The sequence below is a fragment of the Solanum tuberosum genome, unplaced genomic scaffold (assembly GCF_000226075.1).
Source record: "Solanum tuberosum cultivar DM 1-3 516 R44 unplaced genomic scaffold, SolTub_3.0 scf00222, whole genome shotgun sequence".
NCBI classification, from domain to species: Eukaryota; Viridiplantae; Streptophyta; class Magnoliopsida; order Solanales; family Solanaceae; genus Solanum; species Solanum tuberosum.
The window spans coordinates 679,995-702,339 of record NW_006239147.1 but is presented as its reverse complement, the minus strand read 5'-3'; the positions used below and the strand labels follow the sequence as shown (position 1 = coordinate 702,339).

Genomic DNA, 22,345 nt, shown 5'->3' with positions numbered 1-22,345 from the left:
CATTTAGGGGGGGAAATGAAAAAATCTATCAAGAAAATAACGAAAACTTCTTGAGTCTTATTGAAATGATTGCATAATTTGATCCAATTATGCAAGAACATATTCGACGAATCAAACATGATGAAATTCATAATCATTATCTTGGACATAATATACAAAATGAATTAATAAATTTATTGGCAAGTGAAATTAAGAACAAGATTATTGAAAAAGTTATTAAAACAAAGTATTTCTCTATCATACTTGATTGCACGCTAGATACAAGTCATCAAGACCAAATGTCTTTTATAATACGGAGTGTAGATATTTCGGCAACTCCAATAAATGTAATCAAATATTTCTTAGAATTCTTAAAAGTGGATGATACAAGTGGAAAAGGTCTTTCTAAAGTTATTTTAGATGAAATAAAATGTGTTGGACTTGATATTGATAATTTAAGAGGACAAGGATATGATAATGGGTCTAATATGAAGGGAAAACACCAAGAAGTGCAAAAAAGACTTCTTGATATAAATCCTAGATCATTTTATACACCATGTGGTTGTCATAATCTAAATTTGGTACTTTGTGATATGGTTAATTCTTGTACGAAAGCTATATCATTCTTTGGAGTGGTACAACGTATATATTCACTATTTTCTTCGTCTACTAAGCGGTGAAAATTTTAAAAGATAGTGTACCTAGTTTAACTCTTAAATCATTGTCACACACACGGTGAAAAAGTCGTATTGAAAGTGTTAAAGCAATAAGGTTTCAAACTCCACAAATAAGAGATGCTTTATTTAAATTAGAAGAATGATCCAAAAATTAAAAGTGAAACTAACTGTTTAGCAATTTTTGAGCTTGAAAATTTTGAATTTTTATTGGGTATGACTATTTGGTATGATGTATTATTTGCTGTAAATTTAATTAGCAAAAGCTTACAATCTAAAGATATGCATATTGTTGTCGCTATAGATCAATTAAGAGGTTTAGTTTCTTTTTTTAAAACATATAGAGAATAAGGATTTACAAGTGCTATGAATTCGGCTAAGAAAATTGCATTAGAGATGAATATAGAACCTGTATTTCGTAAGAAATGTGTAATTTATAGAACAAACAATTTGATGAGAATGTTGATAAAGAAATCACAAGATCTCTTGAAAAATCATTTAGAGTTGATTACTTCTTATACATAGTAGATCAAGCCATCTTTTCACTTCAAAATAGATTTGAACAATTTGAAGTATATGAAAATATTTTTGGTTTTCTATTTAGTGGGAAAAAGTTGAGATCATTAGATAATGAGAATTTAAAAAGATATTGTCTTAATCTTGAATGTTCTTAAAACATAATACTCACTCCGATATTGACGGTTTAGACTTATTTTCTGAATTAAAAGTGTTAAGGGAAATCATAAAAGTAGAAGACAATACTCTAATTGAGATAGTCAATCAAATAAAAAGACTTGATTCTTTTCCAAATGTTTACATTGCTTATAGAATAATGTTAACAATTTCCGTAACAGTCGCCTCAGCCGAAAGAAGTTTTTCAAAATTAAAAATAATAAAATCTTATTTAAGATCAACAATGTCTCAAGAAAGATTAAGTGGTTTGGCTATATTATCGATTGAAAAAGAATTATTAGAAGAGATTGACTACACAAAAAATATTAACAACTTTGCATTTCAAAAAGCTAGAAAAATAGATTTAAAATAAAAACATTGCTTATATAATTTTTATTTTAAGGCCTCTAGTAGTACTATATATTTGTAGTATCACTATTCTTTCTTCAATATATGTCCATCCTCTTCTTTCTCAATTTCGACTTCTCTAAACCCAAAATTGAAGCATCAAAGTTTACTTTTTGTTGTTTTTTCTTATAATTATAGCATCTTCATTTTTCCTAATGAAAGGTGACAGAGCAATTAACTAAAGATAGTTTGGCCGGATCATAGTAGTTTCCACAATCGCCAATTGACATGGATGTTGTTGAAACTTCTGGAGAGCCTTCCACAAAACCTAGTATTACATCAATTTATGATGATGATGAAGTTGTCGGGTTTGAGAAACATGCAGAAATTATGATGAAGAAATTGACACAAGGAACAAAGGAGCGGGATGTTATCTCCATCTATGGAATGCCTGGACTCGGTAAAACAACTTTGGCAAGGAAGGTGTACTACAATCCCTCTATTGTTAGTCACTTTGATGTTAAAGCATGGTGTGCTGTGTCACAAGCATATAATAGAAGGACGTTATTGGTTGAGATTTTCAAACAAGCAACAAATGCTGATAGCGAAATCAAAGAGGATGATGATGTAGCTGACATGTTGCGCAAGAGTCTAATAAGCAGAAGATATCTCATTGTATTAGATGACATTTGGGATGTCGAGGCATGGAAAGATTTGGTAACATGCTTCCCTCAAGGTAAATATGGAAGCAGAGTAATTGTCACAACACGAATTGAACAAGTGGCTAAGGATCTTCATCATCACAGTGATCCTTATCCTCTTAGCTTTCTAACTTTCGGAGAGACTTGGGAATTATTGGAGAAGAAGGTATTTCGAGGAGAAAGTTGTTCCCCGGATCTACTGGAAGCAGGGTTACAAGTTGCCCTACACTGTAAGGGACTGCCTCTTGTGGTTGTCTTGATTGCTGGAATTATAGCAAAAAGGGAAAGGAAGGCGTCCTTGTGGCTCGAGGTTGCAAATGACTTAAGTTCCCTTGCATTAGGAGAGCAGAGCATGAAGGTGATACAATCAAGTTATGACCATTTAGAAGACCACTTAAAGCCTTGCCTTCTTTACATGGGATTGTTTCCAGAAGACCATAAGATCCCAGTGGACCATCTGCTGAAGTTGTGGATGGCTGAAGAGTTTGTATTGAATGCCGAAACAGAGAACATGGAGGAAGCATCTCGAAATTGCTTGAGTGATTTGCTTAACAGAAGCCTAGTAATGGTCTCCGGAATGAGAATTGATCATGTTGTAGAATACTGCTCACTTAATGATGTAGTGCGTGAGTTCTGCTTGAGAAAACTCACAGAAGACCAGTATATTCAGGTCGCAGTGCCATACAATCCGTATCAACATTTGCATTCCACGGAATCACGGTTATGCATTTATATTCATGATGATCTAATTAAACAATTAGATCATTCCGACTACCAGCTGGATAAGATTCCAATGCTCGATTTCAAGGAAACAAAATCTCTGGAATTCATTGCTCATCCAAAACTCAATACATGGAATAACCTATATTCAAATCCTTTACATTTAGCAGTTAAATTCAGATCTATTCGGGCAGTGTATTTGATGGATGTGGAATTGCCTGATACATGGGCTAAAGCAATGCAATCGCTAACTAAGTTGAGGTACCTTGCAGTTTCTGTGGAACATTTTGAATTGAAGTGGATATCACGCCTACACAATCTCCAAACTCTACAGCTCCGGTCCAATAAGAAGTTACACCTAAGGGCTGCTATTTTATGGGAAATGACGAAGCTAAGGCATGTGAATATAGACTGTTTTTCGTTGGTATGGGAAGACATTAATGACGAAGGAAGTTTTGAAGAATGTTCAACACCTATGCTAGAGAACATGAAGACTTTTCACACTTACCATATATTGTTGGATAATAAGAATCCAAGGTTCTGGTGGAGGTTTTCAAATCTCGAAGATCTCAGCCTCCACGTCAAATGTGTACCTAAGTTTCCTCTGTTTTCCATACCGAAAGTTCATACTAACCTTCATTCTCTTTCTCTGGTTTTATCTTTCACGGAATTCTGGGATTCAGTTGACCGATGGGAGAGGTATTGTGTGTTCCCTCCAAATCTTAGGCATTTGCGCCTTGCTGGCTGTTTCTTAACTGAACAAATGATATTAAACATTGCAAGATTGGAGAATCTTGAGAGTCTGAAATTAGAGTTGGGAATTCCTTTGGGGAGATCAGAGAGCTATTGTTGGGACGTCACAAATGTGGAGTTCCCTGCACTCAAATATTTGACATTACTCGGTATGCAGATCGACGAATGGAAAGCTTCAGAGGAATCCTTTCCTGTGCTTGAGGTGCTATCTATAAAAGCTGGTTTCGATTTCCTGGAGATCCCTCCTAGCTTTCAGGATATTCCAGCGCTGCGACTTATTGAACTGTTTGACTGCAACGACTATCTTGTTGATTCAGCTTTGAAACTCAAAAAAGAAATTGAAGAAAACACGGGAAGTGACAGTCTCCAAGTTGTTAAATTGAAGGACTAATAAAGCTTATAGCGGATAACACCTCTTTAATTTCATCCATCTCATATATATAGAGAAAACAATTCTCTGTATGTATATTCAATCTTGTAATGCTCATGAATTTGTTAAACTGCTTATTTGATTTTGAAAGGCCTAAATTACTCGAGCACAGAGATTACTCTATCAAAGTCGGACTTTCAGAAACTACTTTATATTAAAACAGATGAGATTAGGGGTATGCAAAAATCAAATTGAAAAAAGTGTTATTGGTTTATTGTTATTGGATTATTGAATTAACCGTTATTTAATGGTTTTATAAAAAATTATTGAGTTATCAATTCGATATTGATTTTTTAATATTAGGTTATTGGGTTAATCGATAACTCATTAAGAATATAATAATTTGTTATTTTAATTTTTAGTCATACATAAATATCAAACAAAAAATATTAATATAATTATTATATTAGACTATAACTATAACTACCCTACACAATTAACATTACTTAACTCTGTCCTCTCTGCATTTACCCTTTAGGTTTTAGTACTACTTTCATCTTTATTGTTGCAATTTTGTTTGATTTGCTTGTTTCGATGTATGTCTGTATCGCGTCAAATTAGTGGACAAATCATATATTTGTTTTGAAAGCATTTTTTTATTGGTTAAACCGAAAATCGAACTGTTAAGGACCAAAAATCAATAAATCGAAAATCGATAACAAATATCTTATTAGCTTGACTATCGGTTTAGTACATTTAAAATCGAAAACAGATAATCCGAACCGATAATACTTAAAATTAAACTGAACCAACGATACACACCCCTAATAGAGATAGTATGATTTTCAAATAGGCCATACATTCAATAAAAACATATTTTAAATTAGGCATAATATATAAATATGTCCTTTAACTTGATTTTAATTTACAATGCTCTAATTTTTAGTGTGCACAAATAAACATTTAAACTTGTATAAAGTTGAACAAATAGACACACGCGTCCTACGTAACATCACACATGACAATTTGAGTCTTATGTGGTGTCCTATGTGTATTATGTCATGTAGGACTCATGTGTCTACTAATTTAACTTCGTACAAGTTTATTTTTCTATTTGTGCACATTCAAAGTTGGAGAGCATAAATGTAAAATAAAGTCAAATTAAATGACATATTTATGTATTATGCCTTTAAATTAAGTGACAAAGTAAAAATCAAACCGTTAAAAAACAAAAATCATCTTTTTATTTTTTCTTTTTTTATTAGCTCCCCGCGATGTGTATAATGTGACAACTTTTTCAATTACTCCTACTATGAATTGTTAGGATATTTTTTATAGTTCAAATTAAGTAAAAAGTTATTCAACAAGAAAATGCGTCAAAAGTTATCTTAAACAATATGACATTAAAAAAAAAAGGCTCTCTAATAGGTCAGTTTAAAAATATCATTATTATTACTACTTAATAAGTAGAAAATGTTCTTTTCCTAATAAATATATTAGTATTATTTTTCTTTTTAATCATATTCATTCCTCATAAAATATTATTAAAAATTTTCATTTCTTATTTTCTTTTTTAAAGTTACTTTACCTAATAATGAATAATAATTAAAATAGAAACTTCATTTAATTTTTAATTAATAATATGAGTCATATATATAAGATTATAATAACTTATCATTAATTCAGTAATATTCTTTAATCGCATTTTCTTTGGTTAACTTTAAGCTCTTTTTATTTGGTTTGCTTCTCTACTTATTTACTAGGCATGTTATTCATTTAAGAAGTTAAATTTTAGAGTCAAATTATGTTATAGTTAATATTTTTCTTAGAGGACGTGCATGCCAAAAATGACAAGTAAAATAGACGAGAGGAAATATATATTTTTTCTATCCTTAATATTAAATAGCTATATAAAATAAATTACAGGAGTACTTCTTTTGTTTAAAAAAAAATGATCTTCTTTCTTTTTAATTTTTTCTTAAAAAAAATGACCCCTTTTCTTTTGGCAAAACTTTAATTTCAACTTTCCATATGACATGCTTAAAAGTTCAAAATCAGAAGATTAAAAAATATTTTCATACATTTAACATAACTTTGATTGAGGACCACAAAAAATCTTTTTTATTTTTTTAAATACCATGTCAAATTACATTAGATCATTCTTTTTTTTAACGAACAAAATATGTCAGATCAACATAAATTTAATAATATGAAAGTGAAGGAGCATAAACAAAGTTATCTTTTCCGATCGGAAATGTGGGGTACAATACATACAGCTGTTGATTGGGAGTTTTGAATAATATGTATTTATTTGTTTAATCAGCAATTATTTATATCATTGAAGTCCACCATCTCCTTCCTCTATATTTTTTCTCAGTTTCCATTTCCCTGAACACAAAAGCATCAATTAAGCAATCTTCTCAATAACCTAAGGTCAGATTTCTAAATTGTTTTATTTTTTTTCATACATTTTACTCTATTTTCTTCACATCATTATTCACTAATATTCTTTAATCAGTTTTTTCTTGGTTATTTTCAACTTCTTTTTATTTTATTTGCTTCTCTACTTATTTACTAGGCATTTTGTTCCATTCAGAAGTTAAATTTTGGAGTGGTTAAACTAAATTAGAAATTACAAATCATAACTATATATACATCTATAAATACTGTTTATATAATATTTATATATTACCTTATTTCACCTTCTTCATTGATCTTTTTTTTTCAATCTCGACCAACTCAGAACTCCTCTTAAACCGTTTCAAATTTTAGATATGAGCTGCTCTCAACATTTTTAATCTTTTGGACATATTTTTCGCTCGAAATGATTCACACATTTACAGCAGGTTAAATCTTAAAATTTGAGCTTTAAAGCTCTTTCAATGACGGATTATTCCATTTTTCTTTCTCAAATACTAAGAATAGTGTTAGCAGCCATGGATGACCTTACCAAGCTCAGAGGTACAATCAGATATGGAGAATTCTAGAAGGAAGAAGAGAGAATAGTCTGGAAATCTAATTTGTATTTCTAATTAAAAATCAATCATACATTACAGTACTATTTATAGTTCCTCTGCTAACTAACTGATGACTTGACCTCTTAACCGTTTCTAACCACTTTGTAACAAACTTTACACAAAATATCTTTCTTGACTAAAGACTAAATTACCCTTCATTCAATCAGCTTGAAATGGTTTCCATCATTCAACACCCCTCCTCAAGCTGATGGACTAAACAGGTCTTTCACACCAAGTAAACTGAGTAAATACTCATGTTGTGCTCTTCCCAGACTTTTGGTCAGAATATCAGCCAGCTGCTCTTTGGTAGGCACATGATTTGTCTGATCATTCCCTGCAAAATTCTTCCTTACAAAGTGGCAGTTTATATCTATGTGTTTAGTTCTCTCATGAAATATTGGATTTGCAGCAATTTGTATTGCTGCTTTACTATCACACATTAGCTGAGTAGGCACTTGTACTTCAACATCTAGTTCCTTTAGTAGACCGGTCAGCCAGATGATCTCTGCAGTAGCTGAAGCCATGCTTCTGAATTCAGCTTATACTGAGCTTCTGGAGACTGTGTCTTGTTTCTTTGACTTCCAGGATATTAGAGCTTCCCCAAACTTCACTAGGTAACCTGTGACTGACCTCCTGGTCTGTAGACATGCACCCCAGTCTGAGTCACAATAGGTGGTTAGATTGTTTGTGGATTCTGCTGGCAAATACAGTCCAAGTCCAGGTGCTCCTTTAATGTACCTCACAACTCTCAAGGCTGCCTCCATGTGTGAGTTTTTTGGACTGTGCATAAATTGGCTTAGTACTTGAACTGTGAATGCTAGGTCTGGTCTTGTCATAGTTAGATATAATAATCTTCCTACTAATCTCTGATAGGGACCAGGATCCTTGAGTAATAAGTCTGTGTCTTCCCTTCTGATGTACTGATCATATTCTTCAGAAGTAAGCTTCACATTTAGTTTTAGAGGAGTTCCAGCTGGTTTAGATCCACTGAGTCCAGCTTCTTTAATCAGCTCCAGTGCATATTTCCTTTGTGACATAACTATCCCTTCCTTTGATCTAGCAACCTCTATGCCCAGAAAGAACTTTAATTCACCAAGATCTTTCATTTTGAACTTACTTTGTAATTCAGTCCTTGTTTGTTTGATCAGGTTGTGATTGCTTCCTGTGACTATGAGATCATCAACATATACAAGCACTACTGTTATATCAACTCCATTTTTATTAGTGAAGAGTGAGTAATCAAAGTGGCTCTGTTTGAATCCCAATGCTTCCAGTGCTTCAGTCAATTTTCTGTTCCACTGTCTTGGAGCCTGCTTGAGGCCATAAAGAGATTTCTGAAGTTTGCAGACTTTAGAAGAGCCCCCCTGTCTAGCAAACCCATCAGGAAGCTTCATATAGACTTCTTCTAGGAGATCACCATTTAAGAAAGCATTATGGACATCTATCTGATAGAGATACCACTGTTTGGAGGCAGCCAAAGCAATCACAGTCCGGACTGTGACCATCTTGGCCACAGGGGAAAATGTTTCTGTGTAATCTATGCCCTCTTTTTGGCTGAACCCCTTAGCAGCCAGCCTGGCCTTAAATCTTTCTACTTCCCCGGAGGCTTTGTACTTGATCTTATAGATCCACTTGCATCCAATGGGAGACTTATGGGGAGGTAAGTCCACAATAGTCCAGGTGTTGTTGTCCTCAAGAGCAGCAATCTCCAACTGCATAGCTTCAATCCATCTAGGGTCAAGAGAAGCCTCCCTAAATGACTGAGGTTCATGTTGACAAGCATAGGGGGATAAGGTTTGCATATGACCTGGACTCACAGTGGAATACGAAACATAGGAAGGCATAGGATATAGGCAGGAAGAGGCCTTTGGGGCAGAAACATAGTCCTGCAGCCAACCTGGAGGTTTGTGAGGTCTTGTGGATTTCCTGATAATAGGGATCACTGGTGACTGTGCACCAGGAACTAGAACAAGAGGTGTATGATCAGCCACAGCCTGTGTAGAAGGACTGGATATGAGAGATCCCTGCTGAGAGTTGGAACCACTCAGGTGACTTGCCGGAGAGAAAAGGTCTAGGACTGGAAACACAGGAGAAACTGCACCTTGTATGTGTTTGAAGGGAAAAACATCTTCCTTGAACACCACACTTTTGCTGACAAAGAAAGAGTGGGTGGCGATATCATATAGTTTATACCCTTTTTGTGACTGTGAGTATCCTATGAAAACAGCAGGTTTAGCTCTAGAGGCAAACTTGTCAAGTGCCCTAGGAGTGCTAGCATAGCCCAAACACCCAAAAACCTTCAGATGATTCACATTTGGAGGATGCATATATAACATTTCATAAGGAGTTTTGTACTCAATCACCCTGGATGGAAGTCTGTTAAGTAAGTACACAGCAGTACTGACACAGTCTCCCCAAAATTTCAAAGGCATTGCTGATTGAAATCGAATAGACCTTGCCATCTCAAGGATAGTCCTATGTCTTCTTTTAACAACTCCATTTTGCTGAGGAGTGTACACACAAGAGGTTTGATGTTGAATGCCAAACTCAGACAACACACTTTGAAAGGGATGGTTAATAAATTCACAACCATTGTCAGTTCGAAGAGTTTTGATAGTAGAAGAGAACACATTTTGCACTTTATTGATAAAATCTTTCAGAATGACAATAGTATCTGACTTAGAATTTATCAGAAACAGCCAGGTAAATCTAGAGTAATCATCAACTAGAGTAACAAAGTATCTCTTAGCATCATAAGTAGGGACTCTATATGGTCCCCATACATCACAGTGAACCAATTGAAAAACAGATTGGGAACTAGTAACACTACTTGGAAAAGAAAGTTTACTCTGTTTAGCTAAGGGACATACAGTACAATGATGAGATTTAGTAGGTTTAGAAAGATGAGGGAGAGTGACAAGTTTATTGAGCACTTCCAATGGAGCATGACCCAATCTCAGATGCCACAAATGGGAACAATCAGGGACTTGACTAGCAGTGTTTACAACAGTTTGTGTGATGGTGGTGGGACAGGATCCTCCTTGTAACACATAGAGACCATGTTGTTCCCTACCAATCCCCTTCACCTGTCCAGTGGAGAGGTCCTGAAAGAGACAAAAGTCAAGAAAGAACACTGCAAAACACTGAAGTTCCTTGGTTAGTCGAGATACTGAGAGAAGGTTATATCTAAAGTCAGGAAGATACAACACATTGCTGATTTCCTGATCTTTAAATATACGTGATGTCCCTGTGTGAGTGATTGAAACTACATCACCTGTAGGTAATTGTACTTGATTGCTGGCCTGCTGTGGAACTACTTGACTATTTTTCAACATACTCTTATTGGAAGTCATGTGATTAGAAGCACCAGTATCTATTATCCAATTTTGATTCATGTACCTAGACACTAAGGAGATCACAGTACCTGCTGTAGTCTTACTAGAGGATGATCCATCAGGGGTCCCCTGATCAAGCATGTGAACCACTTGCTGATATTGATCAGGAGTGAAGTAAGGTCTGGCTTGATTTTGAGAATCTCCTGGAATCTGATACAGACCACACTGCTGCATCTGAGGGACTACTCTTTGGTGCTGAGTTTGCATTGGATGCTGAGCTTGCATCTGGAATGCAGGTGAGGAGCCATGTGATGCATAGTGTTGTATAGGGGTTTGATGTCCTATCTGTTGAGGCCAGTAGCCAAAGGACCTTCCTCCTGTGCCTGTAGGTATCACATTAGCAAGATGTGCATAGGAGTTAGTGTTACCTGCATAGCTTGGATTGTACTGGGATGGCACACCTTTCTTTTTACCTTTCCAGTCAGGTGGATACCCAACAATTCTGTAGCAGGACTCCTTAGTATGGCCTTTATAACCACAAACTTCACATATGACCTGAGGTTTCTTCCCCTTGGAGCTCCCACTAACATCAGAATGATATAGTCTAGTGTTACTGAGCATTGCAGTACTACTACTTGAGTGTGCTCTAGTGTGACTCATCATAGCAACACTATCACTAGTATCATTGATATGGATTCCCTGGGTTAAACTCGCCAAAGTTCTTTGACTTTCCTGATCGACTAGCATTGAGTAGGCTCTATTGACACTAGGAGTTGGGCTCATCATCATAATCTGACTTCTAGATTGAGAATAAGACTCATTTAGCCCCATTAGGAATTGCAACAGTCTCTGATATTCAAAGTGTTGAAGATAGCTTTGAGATTCAGGACAAGCACAACCTGGACACGGCATGATAGCATCAAATTCATCCCAGAGGTCGCGTAATTTCGAGAAATAATCAGCTACTGATACAGTTCCTTGAGTGAGAGTATGAATCTCTCTATGTAGGAACATGACTCTAGAGCCATTCACTTTGTTGAACCTCTCCTTCAGGTCCTCCCAAACTTTACTGGCATTCGAAGCATAGACTACACTGCTCAGAAGCCCTGGTCTGACTGCATTCATGATCCATGATAATACTACGGCATTCACTTTCCCCCATTGATCATGAAGCATTGGTGCAAACTGAGATTTAGGGAAACGACCATCAACAAATCCCAACTTACTTTTGCCTATAAGACCAATTCTCATAGATCTACTCCATAAGGCATAGTTATCAGATCCTGTGAGTTGAATCGAGATGAGAGAACTACCTGGAGTATCTGTTGGTTGCAAGAACAAGAGATGATTGTGGTCTAGCAGAGGAGCTCCGTGAATCACTGGTGGTGCATCTGCTGTGCCAATGTTGATTTGATCGTCAATTGCCATTTCTTCTTTGTTGTACCTTGAGAGAGCTTAGAGATCTACCTATATAGACTGCTTTTCTAGCACTTCAGATCGACTGTGAAGGCTCTGATACCATGTTAGCAGCCATGGATGACCTTACCAAGCTCAGAGGTACAATCAGATATGGAGAATTCTAGAAGGAAGAAGAGAGAATAGTCTGGAAATCTAATTTGTATTTCTAATTAAAAATCAATCATACATTACAGTACTATTTATAGTTCCTCTGCTAACTAACTGATGACTTGACCTCTTAACCGTTTCTAACCACTTTGTAACAAACTTTACACAAAATATCTTTCTTGACTAAAGACTAAATTACCCTTCATTCAATCAGCTTGAAATGGTTTCCATCATTCAACAAATAGTAAGGTGAAACTCGACAAATCTAAGTCTGGGATCCGATCTGTCACAATAAGATATCAAAAATAAAATATCAAAACAGCCAAGGGAAAGGGACTTTAAAAAAACCTCGATGAACCAGTGTATTCCGTAATTTCATATAATATGATGTGAAATTTGAAAACACGACAATGTATAATTTAATTCTCGACAGGTCGCCAAACTTTTCCTCCTTTTTCAAGTGTGTTTGTTTGTAGAAGCTCATGCTGGAGTCTTGTAATATCAAATGCATTTTGCCGGAAATAAAAATGACCATAATAAAAGATTATTGAGTAGCGAATTTTGACTCAGGGGGACCTAGAATTAATATCTCCAGTAACTGAAAGAAAATACCCGAGGTAAAAGTGTATTGTAGTGGATATATTTGTAAGTTGTAACACAAAAAACTTTTTATGTTACATCACTTTGATAATGTTTTGGTTTGGGTTTCTTTTTTCTTCTCTAAATTATGAAATAATGTTGTTTTCATTTCTTTTATGAAAGGTGACAAAGCCATGGAGGTTGTTGGAACTTGTGGAAAAGGAACTCTTTCTTCTGGAGAAACTTCAAACAAACCTAGAATTACATCAATTTATGATGATGATGACGTTGTGGGCTTTGAGAAAGATGCAGAAATTATAATGAAGAAATTGCTACGAGGAACTAAGGAGCGGGATGTTTTCACCATCTATGGGATGCCCGGTCTCGGTAAAACAACTTTGGCAAGAAAGGTATACGACAATCCCTATATTGTTAATTACTGCATGGTGTGCTGTGTCACAAGCATATAATAGGAGGACGTTATTGGTTGAGATTTTCAAACAAACTACAAATGATAAGATCAAAATCAAAGAGGACGATGACGACATAGCTGACAAGTTGCGCAAGAGTTTAATAGGCAGGAGATACCTCATCGTATTAGATGACACTTGGGATGTCGAGGCATGGGAAGATTTGGATACATGTTTTCCTCAAGGTGAATAAAGAAGCAGAGTAATGATCACAACACGAATTGAAAAAGTGGCTAAGCATCTTCAGCACCATAGTGATCCTTATTCTCTTAGCTTTCTAACCACGTTAGAGAGTTTGAGATTATTGACGAAGAAGGTATTTCGAGGAGAGACTTGTACCCCGGATTTATGAATAATGTACCTTGCACTTTATGAAGAAGGTAGATCATTCCGACTACCAGCTGGATAAGATTCCAATGCTGGATTTCAAGGAAACAAATTCTTTGGAGTTCATTGCTCATCCAAAACTCAATACATGGAATAACCAATATTCAAATCCTTTAGATTTAGTTGTTAAATTAAGATATGTTCGGGCATTGCATTTGATGGATGACGCATTGCCAAATTCATGGGCTACTGCAATGCAATCGCTAACTCAGTTAAGGTACCTATCACTTTATGTCCAACATTTCAATTTCAAGTGGATATCACACCTACACTATCTCCAAACTCTGCAGCTGAAGTCAAGTGAGAGGATACACCTAAGGGCTTCTACTTTATGGGAAATGACAAAGCCAAGGCATGTGAATATAGATGGTTTTTCCGTGGTATGGGATGTCAATGAACAAGGAAGTTTCGAGGAAACTTCAACAACTGTGCTAGAGAACATGAAGACTTTTCGCACTTGCCATATATGCTTGGATAATATGAATCCAAGGTTTTTGTTGAAGGTTTCCAAATCTTGAAGAACTCAGCCTCAACATTAAAAATGTACCTGAGATTCCTTTGTTTCCATACCGGAAGTTCATACTCACTTTCATTCTCTCTCTCTAGAGTTATCTTCCTTGAAACTCTGTGATTCAGTTGGATGGAAGAGCAATTTTGTTTTCGCCTTACAAATCTTAGGCATCTGCACCTTGCTGGCTTTTTGTTGACGGAAGAAATGGTTTTAAACATTGCGAGTATAAAGAAGCTTGAGAGTCTCAAATTAGAGGTGGGATTTCCTTGGAGGAGATCACAGAGTTATTGTTGGGACGTCAGAAATGTGGAGTTCCGTGCACTCAAATACTTGACATTACTCAATTGGCAGATAGACGAATGGAAAGCTTCAAAGGAATCCTTTCCGGTGCTTGAGGAGCTATCTATACAAGCTACTGAGGAGATCCCTTCTAGCTTTACAGATATTCCAACATTGCGACTTATTGAACTGTCCAAATGCATCAATTCACTTGTGGTTTCAGCAATGAATATCAAAAGAGACATTAAAGAAAACACAGGATGTGACAGTCTGCAAGTTGTTATAAAAAGTAAATAAATGCACTTCATAGGTGCTCTATTTCCATTTCTATAGTCTGTTTAACTTCAGGTAGAATAAAGACGGTACAAAATCTTGTCAATCTAGTTTAACTTGTGAATAATTGAACAATGTTGTCATCCGGTGACTCGTGAAATAATTGTACAAATTGCCTAAAAGAGTTTGTTTCTTGTTTCAGATGTATTATAAACTAGGCAAATTCGATGCAACGAGCTCAACCCAGAGGCCAACAAGGATCTCGAACTTGAGACCTCTAGGCTCTAACATGACAGTTTCAAGCCCAAATCAGTGAGCCAACTACCAGCCCAAAGGATAATATGAACACTAATAATTTTGCTCACCAACAACAGTAGCATACCAAGTGTGCTCTATTTAAATCAGAAAATATTTAAGCAAATCTTATCCCTATCTTTATGTTAAGAAAAATTATTTCCGATAAATTAAAAAAATAGAAAGATATCAAGCAAATAAGACAACAAATAATAATACACATTTATCCTAAGGGCTTCACCAACCCTACACTCTATTTTACTCTCAAAATATAGAGTTCTCTATTTTTCTAGACAACCAACTCCAACCGAATTCTCTATTTACTCTCTAAAAAAAGAATCTCCTTCTCTCTCCTCAATATTATATTATTATTTCTATTTCATTTTATTTTCTTATTTCGTAATATAAATCTTTTCTTTCTTTAATAATCATCCTATATAATCTTTATGTTATATAAAATTTAATTTTTGAAATTCTTTATTTAATATTAAATTATATCTTATTCTAAATTTCTAAAGAACAACTAAGAATAATTAAAAAAAAGAAATCGACTAGCACGATCGCAATTACAACCACAACTTCTCTAAATCATACACTACATACTTCCTTTTTCGAATATTGTTAAATCTTGAATCAAACTACCGAATTACTAAATTATTGTTGTGATTTTAAAAATTATTATGTTATGTAATGTTTTGTATTATTATTTTGTATTTAAATTATTATATTATGTATTGTATTTTAATTAAAATTTGTACCTTATCATTTAAATTTTGTGCATTATTCATAGTGAAAATTCATAATAACATCAAATTGTGTTACAAAGTGATGAAAATTAAAAACAAAATATTATTAATTCGAGATGAAAGTAATTTATATCAAATAATATATTTTTTAAAATGTATATTACATTTTGGGAAAACGGTCTGAAAAATACCCCAACTTTGGTCGAATTTGTTGTTGCGATACTAAACTTTCATGAGGACCTATTACCTCCCTGAAGTATTTAATAGTGTATTTTTCACCCCCTGAACTATTTAATAGTGTATTTTAAAGGTCTATATGTGCCCACGTGGACACATTACTATTTATAATTTTGCATTATTTTTTATGTCCACGTGGGCAAACATATATGTTTAAAATACTGTATTAAATAGTCTAGGGAGGTAATAGGTCTTCATGAAAGTTTAGTATCGCAACAACAAATTCGACTAAAGTTGACTTACATTTTAAAAGAATTAAGAATATTAGACTATTTATAAGTCTGAAAATGTATGTTACTTGGGATGGATGTTTGCTACAGTGGGTGGGCCCATAAGTCACATGGGCATTCACCATTTTAAAATAATTTAATTTATTTTAATCACTTTTTTTTTATTTGTGAACACTCAATTGTTTTTTTAGAAAAATCTTAAATTATTGTATTTATTTAGTTGCTGATATTTCCCACTACAAGCCGACAACTATTTGTCATTTTTTAAATTTCTATGACCATCAATTTAGGGCAACCCTTTGGAGCAATTGATCTCTGTTTGCCACAATCAACAACGGAAGGTGAGATTTTTTTAAAATCTTTTTTCGCTTATAAAATCATGTAATTAATTCAAATATGTAACTAACTACTTCAAGTTGGTTTGTAAATTGTAGTACAACAAAAATTCAAATCATTTGAACTTGGTTATGGTGTTTTTCTTCTCTAAATTATGAAATGATATTGTTTTCATTTCTTTTATTAAAGGTGAAAGAGCAATTAACTCAATCCATGGAAGTTGTTGAGACTTGTGCTAAAGGAACTCTTTCTTCTGGAGAGCCTTCAAACAAACCTGGTATTACATCAATCTATGATGATGATGAAGTTGTCGGCTTTGAGAAAGAAGCAGAAATTATAATGATGAAATTGATACGAGGAACAAAGGAGCGGGATCTTATCTCCATCTATGGAATGGCAGGACTTGGTAAAACAACTTTGGCAAGAAAGGTATACAACAATCCCTATATTGTTAATCACTTTGATGTTAAAGCATGGTGTGCTTTGTCGCAAGTATATAATAGGACGACGTTATTGATTGAGATTTTCAAACAAGCTACAAATGATGAGATCGAAATCAAAGAAGAGGATGATGTAGCTGACATGTTGCGCAGGGTTCTAATAGGCAAGAGATACCTCATCGTATTAGATGATATTTGGGATGTCGAGGCATGGGAAGATTTGGGAACATGTTTCCCTCAAGGTAAATATGGAAGCAGAGTAATGGTTACAACAAGAATTGAACAAGTGGCTAAGTATCTTCAGCACCATAGTGATCCTTATTCTCTTAGCTTTCTAACATCCGAACAGAGTTGGAAATTATTGGAGAAGAAGGTATTTCAAGGAGAGAGTTGTCCCCTGAATCTACTTGAAGCAGGGTTACAAGTTGCCCAACATTGCAAGGGATTGCCTCTTGTGGTTGTCCTGGTTGATGGGTTTATTGCGAAAATGAAAAGGGAAACGTCCTTGTGGCTCGAGGTTGCAAATAACTTAAGTTCTCTTGCTTTGGGGGAGCAGAGTATGAAGGTAATACAATCAAGTTATGACCATTTAGAAGACCATTTAAAGCCTTGCCTTCTCTACATGGGATTGTTTCCAGAGGACCATAAGATTCCAGTGCACGATCTGCTGAAGTTGTGGATGGCTGAAGAGTTTGTATTGAATGCCGAAACAGAGAACATGGAGGAAGCATGTCGAGTTTGCTTGAGTGATTTGCTTAACAGAAGCCTAGTAATGGTCTCTGGAACGAGAGTTAATCGTGATGTAGTGTACTGCTCACTTCACGATGTAGTGCGTGAGTTCTGCTTGAGAAAACTCACAGAAGACAATTATATACAGGTTGCAGTGCCATACAATCCGTATCAACATTTGCATTCCACGGAATCACGGTTATGCATTTATATTCATGATGATCTTGTTAAACAATTAGATTATTCTGAATACCAGTTGGATAAGATTCCAATGCTCTATTTCAAGGAAACAAATTCTTTGGAGTTCATTGCTCATCCAAAACTCAATACATGGAATAACCAATATTCAAATCCATTAGATTTAGTTGTTAAATTCAGATTTGTTCGGGCATTGTATTTGATGGATGTGGAATTGCCAAATTCATGGGCTACTGTACTGCAATCGCTAACTCAGTTGAGGTACCTAGCACTTTATGTCAAACAATTTCAATTGAAGTGGATATCACACCTACACCATCTCCAAACTCTGCACCTCAAAACAAGGAAGAGGATATGGCTAAGGGCTTCTACTTTATGGGAAATGACAAAGATAAGGCATGTGAATATAAATAGGTCTTCCGTGGTATGGGATTTCAATGACGAAGGAAGTTGTGATGAAACTTCAACAACTATGCTAGAGAACATGAAGACTTTTCACACTTGCAATATATGCTTGGATAATATGAATCCAGGGTTTTTGTGGAGGTTTCCAAATCTTGAAGAACTCGGCCTCAAAATGAAATATGTACCTGAGTTTCCTTTGTTTCCCATACCGGAAGTTTATACTTGCCTTCATTCTCTTTCTCTGGAGTTAAGTTCCTTGAAATTCTGGGATTCAGTTGGATGGAAGAGCAATTTTGTCTTCCCTCCAAATCTTAGGCATCTGTACTTTGCTGGCTGTTTCTTGAGGGAAGGAATGGTTTCAAACATAGCAAGATTGCGGAAGCTTGAGAGTCTCACATTAGAAGAGGGAGTTCCTTGCAGGATATCTGAGAGTGAGAGCCTCTATTGCTGGGACATTACAAATGTTGAGTTCCCTGCACTCAAATACTTGACATTACTCCGTTGGCATATAGACGAATGGAAAGCATCAGAGGAATCCTTTCCCGTTCTTGAGGAGCTATCTATAGAGGCTACTGGTCAAAATTTCAAGGAGATCCCTCCTTGCTTTGCGGATATTTCAACACTGCGACTTATTAGACTGGCTTACTGCAGCCATTCACTTGGTGTTTCAGCCATGAATATCAAAAGGGACAGAGAAGAAAACACAGGATGTGACAGTCTCCAAGTTTTAGGTGTAATAAATAATTAAATGTATTTAAAAGCAATTCAAAGCTGTGAATTCCCAGCTCTATTTCCACTTCTTAATTCTACTTCTGTATTGTCACATTATTGTCTGTTTTTTTAAGCATAATTCAGATTCTTTTTATCGATGTCCCTGAAGATGAGACATACATATCTTTTAACTTTTAACTTGGTCTTAGCTAACAGTTATGCCCTTCAACATTGAATGTGCATAAGTAAGTACTTAAATTTGTATAAAAATAAACAAGTAGACACAGATTTTACATAACATAATACATGTAGGATACCATGTAGGACACAAATTGTCATATAGGACGTGTGTGTCTACTCGTTCAACTATATTCAAGTTTAATGTCTATTTGTGCATACCCAAAATTGGAAAACATACCTACCAATTGAGGCCAAGATAAATGACACAGTATATGTTTTATGCCTTTTTTCTGTTTTTATTAGGGAGCTTTTTAATTAGGAAGCTGAGGTTGCAATTCAATTTCCTATATAGTTAGCCACTTTTGTTGTCTTTGAAAGTTGAATCTTTTAATTCGACTAATTTGGATTTAGGAATAAAACATACACCTTGATTGGAGGGTGGTTACTCATTGTATTGATCTCACGCTTACATTAAATCTAGTGTTTGCAAGGATCCCTCTTCTTCTAGTTAAGAATATTGTATATCATGGTAGAATAAAGATAGTACAAAATCTTATCTTATAGAACTGAGTAGTGAGTACAAACTTAAAAATCAATCTCAGCTTCCATTTACTTTTAGGAAACTTACATCAATATACTATATTAAAGAAAATATTTATCATTTATAGAAATAACATTTTTTTTTCACTTTTAATATATTTATAATACAATTTTAATATATATTACAGTGAACAATTTATAGAACACATATAATACAAGTTTTATTGATAGATAATACATTTATCACACATTTTAATACAATTATAATACAACGTGTTAATTTCTTACCAAACAAACATAATATATTTTTAAAAACGGTTATAATACATATATATTGCATATATAATTCACTTTTTAATACATATTGCAGATTTTATCATAGTATTGCTAATAAATGGTAATAAATCAAAAAGTGTCGCTAAAATCAGTAATTATTTATTAAAAGGTATTCGTCCAAATAATTTTTCCTTACTTTTATCCTACAGAATGAAGAGTAATAATTAATTAATAATTGTAGTAGGAATATTGATTTGTAAATAAACCAAGAGATAATATCTCAAATGGTCACTCAACTTTGAATAGTTCATTTACAAAATCACCCAACTTAAATTTGTTCACCTAGAAAGTCACTCAACTTTTTATAACTCAAAAGTTAATTAACTATTGACATTTCACTTAGAAAGTTACTCAACTATTCATCCATTAATTTTTTATTACGTAAGCTAACTGACATACGCCAATTTTTAAAATGCAAAACTGTAATTAAAAATATAAATAAAAAAAAAGTAAGAAATCATAATACTAGTATTTTGTTTTTTAAATGATACATAAAAAAATAAAATTGAAAGATTAAAATGAAACAAAATTAAAATAGAGTACCTAAATGAAATATGAGGGCAAATTTATGTATTTGGCCTTTTCTTAAATTGACTATTATTTCAAATTATTGCTTAAAAGCAAGTTTTTCTATAATATTTCCTAATTAATATTCAGGTACCGGCCACCACCAACTTCATTAATTAACTCTAAAGCTCATTAACATACTTGCAAGTGGAAAACCATTCGATCCTCTTTGGTTTGGCTTATTTTAATTACTTTCTCACTTTCCATTTCTCTAACCCCAAAAGCATCAAATCAAGCAGTCTTCTTGTCACGACCCGATTTCTCAAGTCATGATGACACCTACTATAACCCACCAGTAGGTAAGCCAACCCGTAACCCGGAACAACAAGTAATGGGTCTGAGGGTAGAAACTAAATAAGAGTAGGCAAATAACAATATAAACAGGCGGAAGCAAACCAAAAACATATATACAAATAAAGATCCCTCCCAGAACCTGGAAGTCACTAGTACAGAGCTACTAACAAAATGAGTACAAGTCCCAAAAATGGACAACAGAGACTGGACTGTCTCGAAAGGTAAAAGACAAGTCTATATATACAGATGGAGACTGAAATAGTACAAAACGTCGTGTGCTCACTCCCGTCTCCGGATCAGTCTGCTCCAAGCTCGATCAACGCTGGCTACTAGTGCCCGGACCTGCATCACGAAATAGATGCAGAGCGTAGCATGAGTACCAAAACAACCGGTACCCAGTAGGCATCATAGGCCGACTGAACTAGAAAAGTAAAGGCAGTATGAAAAGAAGGAATAACACAAACCGAAGTCAAGAACTAAAATCTAACTAACAAGGGAATGCACACGAGTGTACAAAGAACTAACTAAAGTAATCTATAAGCTAACTACACCTAACTGGGCCCCCATAAGCCCAGAAGGTACACTCGTGCGCAAGTTAAATAAAAACCCGAACGGACCCCCATAAGCCCGACGAGTACACATAATAACTATAACTAAAGAGAATTGCATAAAAGAACCCAAGAACGAAGAACACGAATCAGAACCTCAACCCTAATTAGTAAAATCTGACAGTACGGAGGCCGGACCTCGAACCGGATGCTCACCAAAAGTACCTAAGTAACCAATCACAAGTAACAAGTATAAGAGGTCAGAACTCTAACCGGATGCTCTATATAAGTATCTGAGCAATAGAGGCCGGAACTCTAAACCGATGCTCTATATAAGTAACTGGGCAATAGAGGCCGGAACTCTAACCGGATGCTCTATAAAGGTGCCAACGTAGCTGTTGAAAGAGTCCCAATCGATCCATACACATAAATGTCCGTGAAACGCCGTCCACACATAGCCAATCAACATGCAACTAAAACCCAAATTTTCTCAAAAATTAGAAATGGAACAACATAAGGGAAAATAAGGAGAACTAAAGTCGGAGCAAGTGTATCGCCTAATTAAGGCCCAAACTATCAGACTCAAGTCTGCTACACCAGTCTACAGGGATCTAAGCCGGCCGAGCGACGTCGGGGCGAAACTAAGGCCTATTGGATCCGAATCATGTATTTCTAAGGCAAGCCCTAGTCAAACCTAAACTAAGGCCCAACATTCTTCAATTAACAATAATTAAGCATGCAAGAACTCCACATAGCGAGGAGGGTCCGTTAATAACACACAGTATGCTCACAGTTACCCAATAATTTCCGAAATGGGCCGAAAACATGATTTCTTAACACCTATGTAGGATTCAATAACTACCCAACCCAAATCCCAACTAATCAACATGCATTCACATTCTCAAGCTCAATCTAAGAGA

The 22,345-nt window shown here is 34.9% G+C and overlaps 2 protein-coding genes across 2 annotated transcripts; both read left to right on the top strand.

The window, feature by feature from the left end:
- The first annotated feature begins 1,961 nt into the window (after positions 1–1,961).
- LOC102591377 (putative late blight resistance protein homolog R1B-12) lies at positions 1,962–4,238 on the top strand. The gene has a single exon (XM_006356502.2). It carries the CDS (start codon positions 1,962–1,964, stop codon positions 4,236–4,238), a length of 2,277 nt encoding a protein of 758 aa, XP_006356564.1.
- Positions 4,239–16,392: 12,154 nt separating this feature from the next.
- On the top strand, positions 16,393–19,114 carry LOC102591039 (putative late blight resistance protein homolog R1B-17). Its single transcript, XM_015312955.1, has 2 exons — positions 16,393–16,482; positions 16,667–19,114. The coding sequence occupies exon 2, from the start codon at positions 16,691–16,693 to the stop codon at positions 18,995–18,997; it is 2,307 nt and encodes a 768-aa protein (XP_015168441.1). The 5' UTR covers positions 16,393–16,482; positions 16,667–16,690; the 3' UTR covers positions 18,998–19,114.
- The last annotated feature ends 3,231 nt before the right edge of the window (positions 19,115–22,345 follow it).